Raw genomic sequence first — 19,044 nt, forward strand, 5'->3', positions numbered from 1 at the left:
TCAGTACAAAAGAGCTATTTTACTAAGGATTCAATCCTTCAAGATGTTCAGCTCCTCCAATGAATATTCAAGCTCTCCAACACATTATTTTGAGCACACAAAGGCAATGCACCAAGCATAGACAAAAGTCTGTCTAATAACTGAAATTTATGCATCACATTTGACTTTTTTCCTCTAACCTAAACAGAACTGTTATTAAATCAAACTACCTTATTTGACAGGGACAAAAGATTTACTGCAATTTCAGTACTACCAATTGACTGTAAGACATAAAATACTTTCATCCATAACTCAAATCTGAAATGAGCTTTTGTTCAAAATCCAAATTAGCCAAGGCTGTTCTTATTTTATGCAGTAAAGAAGGTTAGAAAGCTGACTTCAAGATCAGCTGTTTTACAGGTAAAATATTTCATTCCTGTAAAATATTTCATTCCTCCCTGATGACTGCTCTTCCAGAGGACTTTTTAGTGACGCCCTTGAACAGACATCCTAATGATCAACTCAAATGTCCTAGAGCATAACACAAATATATGTTGTTTTGCAGTCCAGTATTTTATAACAGTTTACCTGCAATCCTCAATAAATTTGCAAGTCCCAGAAGCTTAGCAGACTGCTTGTAGTTTGTTGATGACTGAGTAAGACAGTCCTTGATAAGGCTAAGTCGATCTGAACATAAACGCACTGTTGAAAGAAGAGTAGGTGTTAGAGACTGTATACATTAACCTTCTAGCCATATTTCTTTTTAAACATTGTACACATAGAAACAGTGCCTGTGAGTATAAGAATGTGAACATCATCTAAAAACAAAAAAAGCTCACAATTACTTGCATGCAAATCCTCAACTGTATCTATGAATAGAATGTTAAATAACAATATGTGCAGCCCCAATCACTAGCAAGTCAGGTTGGGAATGGAGGAGGACGAGAGATACTGTTTTAAATAAAAAATTATTTTCAGATTTTCAGATTCAGTGTTTTTAAACAATTCTGTTTATACGCCTTCAGAGGACTTTTAAGAAAAATACAGTTTTTGCAAGATTTTCAGAAAGACTGCTAAAACAGACATTACCGAGTTTTTATTCAAACTTTGATTCATAATGTTGAAAAAATTTCACTTTATACATTATATTAGAGTGGACACGATACATTACACAGTTTAAAAAAAAGAAAGAAGAAAAAAAAAGGCATAGTCAAAATCTTCAAGTTGTTTTAATTTACATAAAAATTTTACGAGCAAGTGGAGGGATAGCCTGCACAGATTGCGTTAACCACATCCTGAGAGGTTTAGAATCAGTGCTGAGCTAAACAAAAGTTTACCAAGAGTTAAACAATTATCTTAATTGTATCATTTAATATCATAAACTTGTTTCAGTTCATAAACTAGATAGCTAGTTAATGAGCAAATTCAGGTTGCTGGTTTAAAAAGCTAGTTAGCATTTTCTTATCAGAGAAGTTCTCAGAACACAGAGCAATGCCTTGCAAATCTCCCACTTAACACTCAGTAAGATATTAATTTCTGCTGGGGGGGGGGGGAGAACGGATGGCACTCCATATTAGTATATTGTGTCTAAACCAGAAGATATTAGACCTACAAATAATAATTAGAAAAAAGAAGGGGTGAAGGGGGAAGCAAAGAAACACTCCATTAATGGAAACTCCATTAATAAATTCTGGAAATCAAATTAGACTAGGACAGATAACAAATGGAGGAGCAAGAAAGGTTACAGGTTTAATTCTATTTTTAATATTCTACCACATACATACATTTGCATACTCCAGCAAATGTTTTCATTCACTGACTATACAACTGAGATTTGTCAAAGTATCTAAACATAACTAAAAGTAAGCTGAAACAATACCACAGGTCAAACACAATTTCATTAATATTAAAGATGGACTTTTTTTTACTTTATATTAATGAGTAGTCTACAGTGAACAGTCAATAGAGGTCCCCCGGTCTCTAGTTGGGTTATCACCAATATCCTTGAAAACTCCAGGAGCTGGTAACCTATGAACTTTGAACACTACTTCCCTTAATACACATTACACAATTTAAATAAAACAAAATTCTGAAAACCAACAGATTTTGGAGCATGAATAGGCAGCCACTCACACCTACTGAAGTCGGTATCAAGTAGGTACCAGCAACAAATGTTGGTGTACTTAATTTATGACAAAATGCTTAATGTTTCACCAGTATTACTGATTTGAATGTTGTCTCATACTATTTATTTAAGCAAGTTCTCAGCGTAAGATTATAAAAATCTAATGCTCTTTAATCTTGGCAAAACTACTGCTTGTACTGAATACAACAGCTCTATTTGTATACATTACAGAAGCATATTAATTTAAAACCTTTTAACATGTTATGTATTTAAGAACTTTGGAGCTGTATTCACCTGTCAACAGTACAGCTTTATAAATGTGCTTAGACTATTTTTATTACAGCAGGATCTTACAGTGCTTTGAAAGATAAAAGACTAAAAACACTAACCAAAAATACAGAGCTTTGAAAGCACCCAAACCCTTATATATTCCAGTACTCAAGCTTCTGAAAATTGCATATATATTAAAAACAATTTACAAAAAAAAACAAAACAAAACTCTGTTCTTTTCCTAGCTCTGTGGAAAATACAGACCTTGGCATTTTTGCTTACTATTTTTTTGTCGTTATTCAGTGGTAAAAAGAAAGACTCAGAGAGAAGATGTGCAAACTATGAGCTGGAGATGACACAAGCAAGAAAAAGCAGTAAAATTTGAGAAGTCTTCCAGTCTAACATAAGTTTCAGTACAAATAGACTGATAATTTATATAGGAAATCCACATTATTAAAATATATCATAGTAGTTCCCAATCTTAACTTCTGAATTTGCTAAAAATACAGATTGCTTGGGGAAATAAACAAAAAACCTCTATAGAGAAATAAAGTAGTGTAAATAAAAGTCTATTGCTAATTCTTGCTGTAGGAGTAACTGATTCTTAATGTTATTTTAATGACACGCTATCAAATTAACTGATCATTTAAATGCTTTCATTAAAATTTTAAAACATAGTTTTAATATTATTAGATTAATTTGATTTACAGGAAAGATGCTGAAGAAAGGACACGGCAGGATCATTAATGAAGTTACAGACATGATTATTATAATTATGTAGATTAGTCCTAGTACAGATATGTTAATGCTGCATCAAGTTCCTCCCCCCCCCCCCCCTTCTTTTAGATACCTTCATGTTCACAGTGAGAAAGATGAAGAAAACACACACAGAAATTACAGGTCTTTTTTGCAGGCTGAACAAACTGACTAAAATGATTTTCTCTAGAAGTTAACTGCACAGTACTGCAAGATCTAGAAACTAGACTTATTCTCAATCCAGAAACCGAAGGCTTCCTGTATATAAAGCAGGAAAAAGCAGCTCACTTCAAAGGAAGTCTTGTAAAAGAAGAGAACAAAAAGAGAACAAAGTAGAGCAACAACAGAATCCCAGAACACCTGCTTCATTTTCCAGAGACCTCTAAATGCTTTCCTTAAAGAAAAAAAAAAAAAGTTCTCTGCACAGAGCCAGAAGTTAAATCCTGTCATCAGCAAATTTCATCAGCACTCGCTTAATATTTATCCAATGCCATTAATGCTTAGCACTAAAAGTCTGGTCCTCAGCTCTCCAGACTCTCTAAGTGACCACCTTGCAGCCTGACGCTTCTCCCTTCCATTCTGTCTCAGTGCTCTTTTCAGGCAGTTCTCTTCGAGTGCTTTCAATAATACCAAACGTTCATGCAGTTTCACATAGTTGCCCACAAAAATACTGTACATTTACTTTACTGAAAACTACATAGAGAAGGCCTGTTGTATTTCTTTCACCTAGAAAATTGGTTTTCTTGTTTGAAGGAAAAAAGGAAAAAAAGAAAACCTTTTAGTCTGGCACAATCTCTTATTAATAAATCATATTGCATTTTATTCCCTTATCCCTTTTGTCTCCATGTCTATAACCATCCTTTCCTTCAAATCTTTTCCTAGCAACTTTAGATACTGCTGGAATCTGAGTAACAAAACAGTTTTAAGTTAAAGTAAATCTCCATGAGATATATATTGTAAATGTGTGCTTCTATTGTAATTTTGTTTCATAGGAATACATTTAAAAATGAAACGCCCCAATGGAGACATGAAAACTACCTCCACATAAAATAACTCTCTTCCATGCACTATTCTAAAGCTCATAAGCACGTGAATAAGTGCGGACTATTTCATAAATTAAAGGTGAGCTCAAATTGTTTCTAATGAAGTCACTGGGAGCTTCAGATACTCAGTTTTTTATCTGTTAAAAAGGACTACTAAAAATAAGTCCAAGAACAGATTCTATTTGCAGACATCTTTCCTATCTCATATCACCTGAAAAATATTTTAAGATACTGAAATCATCGTAAGGTCTGTGCCTGTCAGGTGCTTGGAGGGGAGGTGGAGGATGAGGGAGACGGACCCTTACTTTACTTGTGCAACATGCTATCAACTGTATTATGGAACAAAGCTACGTACTTGGTTGGACTGAATTATGTATCTACAGTTTTTAAATAGTAAACTTTGCCAAGCATATTTATGGATATGATTCAAGTAATCATGTAAAGAATAAAAATATGAAGTACCTTGTAATGGTAATATTTTCACACCAAATTCTTCAAGGTAACCAAGAGCACGAATGAGATCTAGCTCCTCCTGAATAGCACTTGGACAGTCAACAATAAGTTGTAGACAGCATCTAAGCAGGAAGGAAATACATTTTAGTTAAAAAAAAAAAAAAAAAAAAAAAAGATTTCTAGAAAAAATCCACTCCGTCCTTTATGAGTGAAAAACAGTACTGGATTTACCAACAGTCAAAATACTCAACTGATACTGTAGCATAAATTATAGGTGTTTTACAGTATAATTCTGTTAGCTGGTTAAGCATTTTAACCAAATTCTATTCTTGGATAGCAATAATCTTTTTCACTGGGTTGTCATAAGAATGCTGCCTAACTCCTCTGAAATTAGAGTTACAGCAGATTTAATGAAAGACAGACATTTCAGACTTCTGTATTTAAACATATAATTACTTCGGGAAACATTTGTCCTTACCATTACTAATTTTTGGTGTTGCCATATATTAAAGGTTAAAAGCAAAACTCTAAAAAGTTGAGTGAAAATGCAAGATCCTTTGTCAGAAGTTCCAATTTCATCAACTATATTCAACAAATGAAAATAAAACTGATACAACACAAAATAAAAATCCTTTCAAAAAGAAAACTTTTCATATAATTTATTTCATAGTATGCATTTTTTAAATAAAACTTTCAGCACGGTACAATATGTTCACATGTAGTTTTAGTAATACATATTTAACAAGAAATCCACATGCAAACAACACTCTCAAAGGTTTATTACTACATGTAAAATGGCTTAACACACCATGCACAAAGAGAAAACTATTTTATTTGTGTAATTTGTCATGTGGCCTTTACCTCTACATCTTAGTTAAGAAATAGAGGTGTTTACCTCAAAATTAAAAGGACATGGTTTGCTGTGTTCCCATCTGAACAGTCACATTCTGCAGGAGCACTGACAAACATTCTGGGATTAAGTAGAGAGTAAACCGGAATGGAAGAGGAAAACAAGAACAAAAACAAAAACAAAACTAGCTAGAGTTAAGGTAAAAATAGGTTCTGCCTAAAAGAGAATTCAGGCAGGAAGGTTACCTTCCATATACTGATAATCATTCATAGAAATAAGATATGTCATTTGAAACAGCTGATTGAAGAAAAGTGTAAGAAGGATCAAAACATCGTACTGAACAGTATAAACACATGTTCACACATTCATAGAAATATTTTGGACTATAAAATTGGGCTTGTTTTTAAGTGCCTTAAGGAAAATGGAAAATTCATTTGGATTAACGCCTAATAAACAATGAATGAAATGGGATATTCTTAGAATAAAAGAGAAAGGCTGGAAATATTAAGACATAACTTTATTTTAAATATTCAGGATAAGCCAAGGAATTAGTCTTCTATGTAGGGGATATTTTACCTATCTGCACCTACCTTGTGAAGGAGAATACTTCCATATCTAAACTTACACAAGAATGATCACCCACGCTGCAACCTCTACATGTAAACCTCTATGCCTTGCAAACTCTTTATAGAAAGCTGCTCTATGTCTGAATCTCCTTCTGAAGAAGGATTTGGCTTATTTCTTAACATAACAAAGGAAGATGGCCTCAAATGAAGTAACAGAATCTGAAGACCAATGGAAGAAAAGAAATGAAAGAATAATCAATATGCTATTTTCTATTTGTATTAGCAACCAGGGGCCACAATTACCGTTCCATGCCAGAACATGGAAAAGGTTCAAATGGCACACACATAAGAAATTCTTATGCCCAGGGAAAGACTTGCACTTTTCTTCAATCCAAATCTGTAACATATCATTCGAGCAATGAGGGACGGCAGTGGCCAAGGATATTGTTTCCATTTACATTATTTTACAAAAAGAGAAACAAGTCTATGTAAGATTCACCACCTTTTACAGCAAAAGTAAAATTCAAGTTTCAATTAAAAAAGCAATATGTATTTATGTATATGGTAATCGTGAATATACCTGGCCAAATCCATGCAGCTATCAGTCAAACTGGTTGAAGAATTGAAATATTCTCTGCCAGCAGCCAAAACTAGTTCGATACTTTTCTCATAGCTGACTCTATACTGTGGCTTCCCTTTGGAGGCAATTAGTGGATCCACCGACCAAATACTGCAATGCATCATTTGTCCAGCCAAGTGGATATTATCTATACTGCTTGAGCATAAAAGACTTTCCGTGAATATCTAAAAGAAAGAATGGTAAGTTAATAATTTGCAGCAAGAGCTTCAAGAAAGCATGTTTGCATTCTGTGGAACCATTCCCTTTGAATAAAAGAATCTTTGAAGTCATAAGAATGTATTCAGTCTAAGTAAAAAAAAAATTAGGGAGAATATTTCTGCGTTTTTTAAGTAAAGCTAAAATGAACTAGTGGCAAGTTACTTCTACTTCATGCAGAAAAAAAATTATGAATTTCATTGTTGCAATAGAAGCTAGAGATCAGACATCATTTATACCTGCATTCTGAGGTATCGAAATGCATGCAAGAATCTTAGAAGACATTTCAGAATTAAGATCTTAAAAATATCATCATAAAAGGACAAAGTCTCTATTCTTGAAGAAACTCTAAATATTTAGGAATGATCATATGTAATAAGCTTTAAGGTTTTATCAAGACTCTCTTCAGAGAATGCATATTAATATATTGCTGCACCTGCCATGAAACACTTAACTGTTAATTAATTTTAGGTCAAAAGCTTTACTTACTTGAAGAAACTCAAAACTGCCTGAATTCCTTTCAAAAATATATGGTTCATATGTTTTACAGAACCAGAGATTAGTACAGTCTTAATTAAGCAACATATGGATTTAATCATTTCTGAAAAAATGTAGCAGGTGCAAGAATATGACCTTTGTCAAAGGTTTTTAATTTCATAACATGAGCATTTCTTAGCTATGAAGAACCTCTCCAAAACATCTCATGCTTTGCTTTAGAGCACCAAAGCACCACAGTTCAGTGTTTCTTAAAAATAACATATAATTTGGACCAACTTCCACTTCATAATATGCAATATATATTACACACACACACACATATATGTTCATATGTATTTATATATATGAAGTCCTCCTTCAAGAGGACAGGATTCATTTTGCATGCAAGTAAAATATATGCAGGAGCATGCTAAAAAAAAAAAAAAAGATCCTGATACAAGCCTCACATGTGATACTGAATCCTTACTGCCCCATCCATTTCTCAATTTTTAAGTTATCAAAACATAATAGCATATGACAACATTCTATTTCAAAGCTCATTTCCTAAATTTGATTCCTAGATCATTTTTCCAAAACCATTTGTTGTTCCCTTTTTTTTTTCCCAAAGAGGTCCAGAGGTTAAAAATTCATTTAATATTAATAAAAACCTTATATTAAGATCACAGCAAAGCAAATCACACAAGTTTCAATTTCAGAATGCTCTAGCGCTTTAATTAAAAAGATACACTTTAGCTCGAACAAAATTCCAAGTATATTAAGCCTTAGCCTGTCACAAAACCAGGAACTTTAAACATATTGCAGTTTTCTTCGTGCAACTTCAAATTGTACAACTGCAGAGAAAGAGTGACATTTTTTATTTATAGCTTGAATCCCAATTGCTTTTTCTCTTCAAGTTTTTTTTCTAATTTTCTTTCAAAACTTTTCCCAAGAGCTAATCAAACTGGCAGCCATAACAAATTAAATCTGTAAGCTGTAATAAAGAAACCTTACATTATTAAGCTTTTAAAGGATGTCAAGATTTAAATACAGTTCATAGTGGACATAGAGCAGTTTTTGTAATAAACTACAGTATACTGAAGTGAAAATGTAAATAAACAGTACATACCATAGCAAATTCCACATTACTCTTATAGCTGTTCTTTGCAAATATTAATGACATTGGTTTGGGGTTTATGCACAGGTAGGTTCCCCCTCCCTCCCCCCTTCAAATTAAATTAGATTTCTCATTTCACATTATTTCATTTAACTGCAATCAGCAAAAAGCCCATAATCCTTTATGTATCTTGGGTGATACTATCAAACTAGAACTTCATGTTTAAAAAATACTTAGTTCAAGATAACATTTATCTAAAAAATTGTTTTATTTTCCACTAATTTAGAATGTTTAGCAATAAAGATACTTGTCAACAGAAGCAAATTAGGAAGTATCCAGAAGTTGAGTCACTTTTAAAAAAGCTTAATTCCAGTAAAAGATATACAGAATACTACAGGGGCTTTTGATGAAATGAATTAACACAGGAAGTTCCTGCTTTGATTGAAAACACCATAAATGAGCCAAACAGACAACCAGGAAGTAATATAACACATGAAAATGTATTTCCATTTGTGAGCAATAATATGAAATGAGAATTTGTAACTTACTTGGCACATAAATCAAAAGAGAAAACATAAAACTCACCTCATAGCAAGTATCTGCATGTAAGCATGTATATACTTTCTGCTTCATGTCTAGCATATCCTGGAGCAATTCTTTCCAGTGTGTCTCACTGACTGATGGTTGCCTATGAACATTTTTTAAATTAAATATTCTCTTCTTCAACAATTTTAAAGAAAGGCTGATAATACTACAGTTTCATCATTCAAAAAAATCAGTTTCCTTGAAAGCTATCTCAATCTTTAATTGGACTTTTACCCTAAAGTAGTTTAGAGACAGAATGCTTCTGTTTTAACATCATAACAGTGCCTGGAGGATAAAATTTTGTTTGACAAAAATGCAGTACTTGAATTTTTTGTTTGTTTTGTTTTCTGTGGAACAAGATAGGGATTTAAGCACATTTCATCAAAACCTTCCACTAGTTCAAGGTTTCATGGAAGGTTTTGATTACATCAGAAAGTTGGAAGTATTATCTTTATGGTGATCCAATAATTGGGTAAAAACAAAGTTGTGACAGTCACTGAGAGTCATTAGAGTGCTGTTTACTGTAGGCAATCTTAAAAGACTAATCAATTGCCTGCAACCACAGGAGAATAAAGCAGAACGTTTATTTTGTTCCTGAAACAATAGGATTCAGATCCTTGACCTGGAACCATAGTATCTTAACCCACAAAGCGTCCTATTGAACTTCATGTGCCATTATCAAAACTTATATAAATAAAAGGCTATGAATGTTTATTTAGACATTGTTTTGATTGAGCATTATAGAGTGAAAAAAAATCACTGTTTTAAATATGTATACTAGTCCAGCCAACAGTGATTTTCTCATGTGGTATTAGCTTTCATTTTTGCAAAGCAAAGGATCTCTACAAACAAGTGGAAAAAAAAAAATCAACATTCTTCCTACGGAGGCATTGACTTTGTCTTTCCAAAAAAAGATCTTTAGAAGTCTTAAAAAGCTTTCAGCATGTACCAGGCAAGCACTACCTTAGCACCACTGATGAAACATTGTCTGCATTTACTTTAACTAAAACAAACAAACAAAAAAAAACAAAAACAAACAAAAAAAAACACAGTAAGGGCTGCTTTTTACCATGATTCAAATTTTTTTTTTTTAATCTGCCTATTTCAGAAGCTGCATAACAACTCATCTACAGTTAGAAGTACAATTAAAAGGAGTCATTTTTATAAAGGAAGACGAAAAAATTATATCAGTAATAGATGAGGTAGAATCGGTAAGTTGAATCATTAAATTACTCTACTACGACTGCCTCTAAGAAAACATGCAAAAGTGTTATTTTACAAATTCTACACTTCCCATAAAAATAAATAAATCTTAAAGGACACACTTACTATATGTTAATTATTATTGATCATACAGCACTTTGTAGCCAATATGCCTTCCAGGTTTGTTGAACTGAACAAAGCACAAAGATATTGCAAAGAGTTTGAAACAGGGCAATACCTTTGATATCTGGAGAATGCAGCCAAAACACTAACAGTATTAATTTTCAGTTTCACAAATGTGTTTTATGGACGCTGTGTTCAGTCTGAACACAACAGTTCTCTATTGTAACAAAACAGAGAGGTACGCTCTCTGCAGGTAAGCACTGTTACCTGACTCTCCCCCTCTTATCTCCAGTTCCCTTTTGGATACTAACTTGCGACCTGTGTGCCTTGCCAGCCTAATCATCAGCTTCTGTGCCTCCTCCAGGTTGTTCTTAGTGTCTTTCACAAATGAAACAGGTTTCCGAAGCCCATGTTTCTCCAAAAGCTCCGATACACTGTAAGTGAACAGTCAACATTTTTGAATTCTGCACAGTTGTACAACTACCTCTGCTGGAGGAGCCTTAAAGCTGTAACAAACATACTCTTAACACAAAGAAGTCTCTCCATGTAAAGTCTATATCAGAAAGGACTAGCCAAAGTAACATTATTTAATCAAAAATTTAAAAATACTGTGGTGTTAACATAACTAAATAATATCAATAAATCGATGAAGTATATTCGCAGCTTTTGGTTTCAGGCCATTCAAAGCATTATAGTCTATCAAGATGAAAAAAGTCCCCCTGATATTTTAGGAGTGCCCCTCCCCACCAAAGATCATATTCCAAGGGAAATATCTGTGTAGTTTTATAATATTCAAATAGCTAAAAAGCATTCAAAACTGGTAAGTTCTGAACACAAAACCTTGAAGATTACCATGCCAACAGCACAATACAAGATAAACATTCTTGCTGTTTTCTTGTCAACGCTCTTGGATATGCCCAGTAACTTCTATAAGAATGTACAATTTATTTGGGTAAAATTAAATACCTAAGAATTTGTTCCAGTTCATCTACTTCATCATGAAGACTGTTAATTATATCTGTTTCAGTCCTGCAAAGATATTTTACAATAAATAAATAAATAAATAAATAGAATCATACTTTTTGCACTTTGTTGATATAATACATATGACGGGTAGGAAAATAAGTACTGGCAGGTTTGAAACATTCCTTTATAAGAATAAACAATACATGTTTTTACTCGAAAAAAATTAAATCTGTCAGCTTTTTGCTGGAAGAATAGCTAAAATGGAGACTAAGCCTAAGAGCAGACCTTTCTTTTGCCCTGAAGACTTTTCTCAGGATCTGTCCTTTCTACATGTAAAAGATACTGGAGGACTAGATCACATCTCCTCCTTCTGTTTATGCTTTCATTTTCTCCAGAATTATTCTTCCTTTGCACAGGCCTTCTGCATTAAAACCTCTCTCACATGGCCATATTGCTGTTTATTAGCATAAGACACTACCAACTGTAACAAGACCAGCAAGATTAGTAAGGTAATACTAATATTTGGTCTCAATTCACAAGGATATAAAAGGCAAGGAAACTAATATAGGCTTGGTCCAGACTGCTAGTTTAAACAATATTTGATACACATTGGCTACATTATTTGGTAGAAGTGGGGCACACACACATCTGTGTACACACACACACACACACACACAGCGCCAAAATGCAATTCCGATAGGAACAGAATATTCAACATTACATACTTTTTAATGAGAATGATTATTGAATGATAATGATTGCCTTAGAAAGCAGAGCAAGAGCTGAAGCAAGTATTTTTAAAGAACTACTTCGGAACTATATTGAACATACCTAAAATATTTAAAATAACTAGCTGAAAATTCTTACCCATATCCTCTTTGCGGAAGGCATTCCAAAATATCATAACAGAGCGCAAGCTGATCATCTCGTTGACAACTAAAAATACATTCCAGTGCTGTAATCATAAGCTGGTCTTGATCGGGAATAATTTTTTGCTGACACTAACAAGAAAAGCAAGCATCCATACAATAAGATATTTTTTGTTTCCTTTTTCCAATCAAACATTTGAGTGTCTACCCAAATTAAAAAAAATATATATATACATATATACACGTGTGTGGGTGTGTGCGTGTGTGTACACACACACACACACACACACACCTCTTCTGGTTGTAATTACAAGGTCTCTGTTAAAGTTATAGAGCCTGAAACATAACTAAGCTAGTTCCCTACACTGCGGGCACCTGAAAGATCAAGGTACTCAATTTTACCCTGTTTGAATTTGGGAGGGGTGGGGGTGAGGGGTGCAGTGCAGGGGAAGGCAAACTGCTATCAACATCGGTCAGGCTTAATTTGTGCAACAGTACTTTTATATCTATCTGTCTGACTATATATATATCTCTCTCTATATGGATATATATAGATAGATATCTGCATACTAGTTGATCCATTTACAACCTTCAATAGTATGTAAAAGTGTGCTTATAGTGCATCTTTGAATAATTTTGAACTGTAGAAACAGCATGAAATATTCATAAGGCTAAAAAACACATATCTGAAATAAACCTGGTACTTTCAAAAGCATTCTTTCTTCATCATTTACATTAACCCAAGCTTATAACTCGTTGCTCAAGATCAAGATACTTGCTTCAAACAAGGTATGGGGAGGGCAAGACTCGCATGCAATTTTCCTCATATATCAGGAACCACATTGTTCTAGAACTACATAGTTCTAGAATAATCAGGAGGGTTTGGTTGTTTTTTGCTGTTGGGTGTTTTTTTTTTCCTATTATGCCAACAAAGGAAAAAGATGCAAAGATAGGGAAATTACTTCTTGAATAACTGAAATTTCAGATAATTATGAGAAAACGAAATGCCAATAAATTTCTTCAGGAGAAAGTATAAGTGAAATCACAAAACCGTCATTCACTCCTTTTCTAAAAAGCCCATTTGCCAGAAATTTATTTTGAACACATCACCAAAAATGACATCAAGAATAGTCTTTACACTAATTTTTTGCTATACTAGGTCAAGATCATAATTACATTAGTTTGACAATCTTATTAAGGACAGATGAGTCGTATCATAACTCATGCTTTAATTTTCTTTTAATTAACATTTTCTATAAACATGACAAATGCACAGTCCAAAAGGAAGGGAAAGAATACAGAGAAAGTCTGATTTAGAAGACAAACCAGCCTTATTTATGAATTAATCTCTTCAGGACAAGAATTTTCAAGGAAACCAGTAGAAACGTCAGGGTTCTATACTTACAGCAGGTTTTGAATTCTGAAATATCTTGAGAGGTAGAGTCAGGTCTTCCTTTGCTAATGTCACTAAATAATCTTTAAAAAGTGAATTTGCCAGACCAGGGGACTGATTCTCACAGCGGTGAAGAAATGGGATCATCCACTGATAAACATTTTTCACATATTTTTCATCGGAGGACTGGAAAGAGCAAAGAATTAAAGGGAGAGGGTCGGGGGAGAAGAGGAGAACAAATTCAGGTTCCTTTTTCAAAATAATAATAAAAAACAGAACAAATTTTGATCAATTTAACTTCAGCAATATTTGTCATATATAACAATCAAGAGCAGAAGCCTGAACTTTCACTACTGCACAGATCACTACGAAATGAACTACAGAAACAGTCCATCTTCTTGCTGCTACTGAATGGCTTGGGGAGACCAAGCAGTAAAGGAGAAAAGCCCATTACAAGAAAGCAAAGTTCTCTTCCTCCTGCAATTTTTGAATGAGTGAAAGGTGAGTTTGCACCCATGTCAGAGTAGTATTGCTTTCAACATTTCAGTAAGCAAGAATGCAAGACAGGAAAACAAATGACAAGTGGTCACAAATATCAGTAAAATTTTGAAAATTCTGAGAAGGGCTTCAAGTACACAAGTATTCTTCTCTAGCTTACATATTTTTTGACTGAACTTCAAAGCCCTATTTTACCTCTAGGTATTTTCCAACCTTTCCAAAAAAGGCACAGCCTTTTCTATTTTGAAATGCCATGCATAGGCTGAACACAGAGAAAATTAAAAACACACATATCCTGCAAAGGCAAATATTTTTTGCCACCATTTTCATCAAACATCAAAAACCACCCAAGGAAAACATTCATTGTCATATCTGTAGCATTAGTAACATCTACACTGAAGATCCTTCAGAAAGGGCTGATGAAAAAGGAATTCACAGCTTTCACATCACTGCAATTAATGTTCAGCTCTATGCCTAGAATGAAGAAACAGGTTTCCGAGAAAACAGAGAAGTCATTTGATAGCTAGTTGGATTCAATAAGAATGTTCATCAGAAAAAATGAGAGTGACTAACAGTGTAGTTACAGAAACAAGGGATCTAAGGTAACCTGAATTATCAGAGTTAGGTTCTACTTAGTGATGTGTTCAAAATGCTTACATTCTTCATCAGTAGTCTCAGTTTTTCAATGTCTTTCATCTCTACTAGTTCCTTCAAAGTTAAGGTTCGATCACCTTCAGTTTCATAAACTACTGTCTCAAGAGTAATCAGATTATCACAAAGCATCTGCAGACCAGGGATATTCCTCTCCATGCCAAGACGAACAAGGGACAGAGCACAATCCACCTGAAAAATAAACACCCTGCTGTACAATTGTTTGTCAAAAAAACATTACAAGTCCATTGCCTGTTTGCGTCTCCATTTTTATTCCCTGTTCCCTTTGCTTAAGAGGTAATTCTGAGATCTTGTCACCTGTATTTTCCAAAATGGATTGCTCATCTCAGCTTTATAAACACAAATAAAATGCTTACTCTTAGCAGGTAATGTCATTATAGGCCTTTTGGCCAAGGTGCATCCTATGCAACTGATGCACGTAAACTAGGAGAATAGTATCTTCTGATTCCTTCTGTAGATCACGCAGAAATAGGCACCTCAACACATTCCATGGGTTATAAAGGATTGCCTGTAAACAACTTTATCAGTTCACGGACTGAAGTTAGGCCTACATCTGTGTAATGTGATTTTTCCAATAATTCTAATCATTACATTTTATTTCAGAAGTTAACAAAGCCTTTTCCTTGGTGACTGAAAATACCTTCATGTCTATGATTTTGCTTTGATTTCAGTATAGCATTCAGTATAGCAGACATAACTCTGTAAGAGCAGAACATAATTTCATTTAATTTGTTAGTAATCTAATTAATTCTTGGGAGTTGCTTGCATTTCCATACCTACTAATGGTCTGTCAATAATAGTTCCCTGTGATCTTCAAAGGGGTCTTGGAAAATGGCAAACTTGAAAAACAACAGAACTAGCCCATCAGAACTAACCTATAGTGATACTTCCATCCAACCTCCTCTTGACACAGCTAAACTGGCTCACGGAGCAGTAAAATACTGGAGAATGTCAGTGATGAGAAGATCTATTCTTACTTGCACTGCTTAGCATCACAGCACAGAGCTTCACGCGTTTTTAACACAGGAAGAAACTAAAGCACAAATATAAGTTGTATGCTGGTTCCACAGACACACAACAAGCCTGCCAGGAAACAATCATGAGAATACTACATACTGTGACACATGTGACTACTACATACTCATATGTGGCATAGGGTTATGAGACAGACAACGAAAAAGTGGCAGGTTTGGTCTTGCCAAGTCTCCTGAGGTACTATGCACAACATTCCCTCTCTTTACTCATTTGCAAATAAAAAACATAACAGTAAATACACTTCATTGGCTAGGAAAGTGCTACTGTCTGCCATGGTAAGTCAAGTGAAAGGAAAATTTACTGGCTCCCTTCTCATTCCTATGAATCAACTATTTGGCTGAGTAAAAGCAAGCACAACTGCACTGGAGGGGAAAAAAGAAAAAAAAAAAAGTCTTCTAAAGTCATAGTGAAGTTTGAGACTGTGCAATATTACTAGGCAAAAAGCATCCAGATTTGCACATAAGTAGGGATCGATGAGAAGGGGAGGGCTTGTTGTTTTTGCTTTTTAAACATAGGTATTGTGAAAAATTGGTCCTATAACAACAAAGCTTGAGTGACATATAAAAGATCATTTCAAAATAGTGTCAGTGCTCACTACTAATACTGCTAGTACTCATTAACATAGGGTACTACTGAAGAAAGTTGATCAGCTCAAAACAGCCATCATCATTTCCTCACTGCTATTCTCACCTGCATAGCATAATTTTCAATTTCTTGTGCCCTGTTCAAATACCAGTCAGTAACCAGATCTACTGAAAGTTCAGTAGTCCTATACTTCAGTAATTCGGGTTGCATTTCATACAGAAATTCGCCTTCATCTTGAAGAGTTGGTTCAACAATCATCCTGATTTAAAAAAAAGAAGAAAGAAGTAGTACACATTTACTTGCACTTTTTTCCACATCAGTCTTCTTTCTAAAAGGTCTGATCATTCTAATGGAGAATGATATACATCAACCCACTATCACATCGATACTTTGAACAGATTCAAATGTCAATTACAGCAAGTGTTTCTTTCTGTCAGCAAAACAACTAATTAGAATATATGCCCAAACTCTGAATTCTGTTTTTCACACAATGAAAGGCAGTTATGTCATCCATAATAATAAGGTAAGGTTTGCAAGCAACAGAAAAAATCAGGATTTCCTACAGTAATCTCCCCTCTATTCACTTGCATATGAATAAGTTACTCATTGCATAATCACACTGAACATAATTTAGTAACATGAAAGAGTGTTTGTTCACCCAGTCTTATTAACAAAGCTAAAACCCAAGCTAGCATGCACAAAGATTGGAATGAGTTTTACCGGGTCCCTGAACTCCAAGATTTCCCAGATTTTAAGTAGTAGTATGGAAACTATGCATCTGAAACAAAAATACACAAAATCTTTTTGCTTTTTCCATATACTTACTTGCATTCTGCTTTTTCACACCAGTCTTCTTCACGATGTTTCTGCTCATTCCAAGGAAGAATCTTCAATGCCCCCTGCCTATAACTGGTATAAAAGAAAACAGAAGCTTTACACAAGAAATTTGGAAACAAAATGGAAGGGCATTCAATTAATGGAATACAGGGCATATGCAACTAATTGAGTGAATTCATAATCAAGAACACCTACTTACAGGATCAATTCTTGAAGAGTTATCACCTTTTAAACACAGCTACACAGGTGTTATTTTGCTTAAGTTATATTATCTGTACATATGTGTGTGTGTATATACACACACACACACACACACACACCCTATGCCTTTTAAGACCCACTGAAAGTTTAATAAAAACTTTTCTTATTGACCATAGCAACAACAACAAAAAAAAGGAGATAGAGAGTGTGAGCATGAGAACAACATGCTATAAAAATCCTTTCTGTTTCATAGTAAGAAGTATTCTGATTTCATATACTATCACGGAAGATTGAAATTAGTAACAAGAATAACCTTGGATCTTCACAGTTTAGAATTCTTCAAATCTGAGCACAAATCCTTGTACTGAACCGAATCAAGATATGTCCTGCTGCACTGATCTTCTCAATTAAGTCTGACATGGCTTTCTGACTACAAACATCCACAGTGAAACATATTCTAAATACCAAGTTTGAGGAAAAAAGTCTGTTTAAAATACAGGTTAAGAACAACAGAAGTCATTACTAGAATGATTAGTCATGGCTTGCTCTTGTAGGCTAGTTGTTTAAGCAGCATGAAACCCCAGAAAATCCCATCAAGCTATGCTGAACATAAACTGAGGGAAACGGGGAGAGGCATATATTTCTACAAATCACAGAACCAAGAAACAAATCATGTACCAAGTCAAGACATTAAAGTTTTGGCACATTGGAGCAATAAACTATTTTAAGTCTTACTCATTTCCTCCTGGCCCTGATAATTAACAGCAAATGTAGTAATAAATGGACAATCCCTGGTACTACAAACTAATAACTGATATAATCTTCTCATTCTTTGAAAAGCAGCAGTACTGTAATCAGTAGCAACAGATAGAATCCTTTCAGTAGCTTAAAAAGAAAAAAAAAAAGAGAAAAGAATAAAACTGTAATGTGTTCCAATACACAAATCAAATTCACAACATAAATGGCAGAACAACAAACTAAAAACCAGTAACTCTGTCTCATTCAGCAATAGCCATTAAATGCATTTAACCAAGCAAAGCATGTCTATACTAACTGTTGTCTCCTGAACACATACACATACACGTGTGTTTTTCCCAGAAGGTCAGCCACCCTTCCTTTACCACCGCTATGCCTCAATAATATCATCCTGGGTTTTATCCATAGTAAGTCCAGTCATCCAAATGAAACATGCAGCGCAGAAATCCAGCAGTAAATTGGCAGAGGCAGGCTTACAAGCTATAAAACTCAAAAGAAAGAAGGAGAGAAGATGAAAAACAGCTAATTCCCATGTCTCAAGCAGAGTAAGACCTGCATTCTATCCCATTTCAATCACCTGAAGCTGGACAAAGCCCTCTGCAACTTCTCCCCTCCCCAAATCAGGTACTATGGGCTATCATCACTGAAAAATAATTAACAAAAACCCCTCCAAATTAACACTTTTGATATTAGCAACCAAGACATTTCAAAGTTATCTTTTATTTCACCTGAGGGCTTAGAATGCTTCTGCCCCTCAGTATGAGGCCTGAAAAAAACCTACTGCTCCAAGTCTGTATTGCCAAATACCACACTGAATGAGGTCTTACTAATCAAGCTGCCACAGCCTGCTACA

At 34.3% G+C, this 19,044-nt stretch overlaps 1 protein-coding gene across 1 annotated transcript in view; it reads right to left on the reverse strand.

Moving 5' to 3' along the window:
- The window catches only part of NBAS (NBAS subunit of NRZ tethering complex), a 193,926-nt gene that overhangs the window by 129,246 nt on the left and 45,636 nt on the right, over positions 1-19,044 (reverse strand). The window contains 11 exon segments of the mRNA XM_067294611.1: positions 568-681; positions 4,636-4,748; positions 6,623-6,846; positions 9,054-9,156; positions 10,691-10,813; positions 11,346-11,408; positions 12,213-12,346; positions 13,620-13,793; positions 14,763-14,948; positions 16,503-16,656; positions 17,223-17,306. Of these exon segments, the coding sequence (XP_067150712.1) occupies positions 568-681; positions 4,636-4,748; positions 6,623-6,846; positions 9,054-9,156; positions 10,691-10,813; positions 11,346-11,408; positions 12,213-12,346; positions 13,620-13,793; positions 14,763-14,948; positions 16,503-16,656; positions 17,223-17,306 (1,472 nt within the window).

The sequence above is a fragment of the Apteryx mantelli genome, chromosome 3 (assembly GCF_036417845.1).
Source record: "Apteryx mantelli isolate bAptMan1 chromosome 3, bAptMan1.hap1, whole genome shotgun sequence".
In the NCBI taxonomy this organism is placed as follows: Eukaryota; Metazoa; Chordata; class Aves; order Apterygiformes; family Apterygidae; genus Apteryx; species Apteryx mantelli.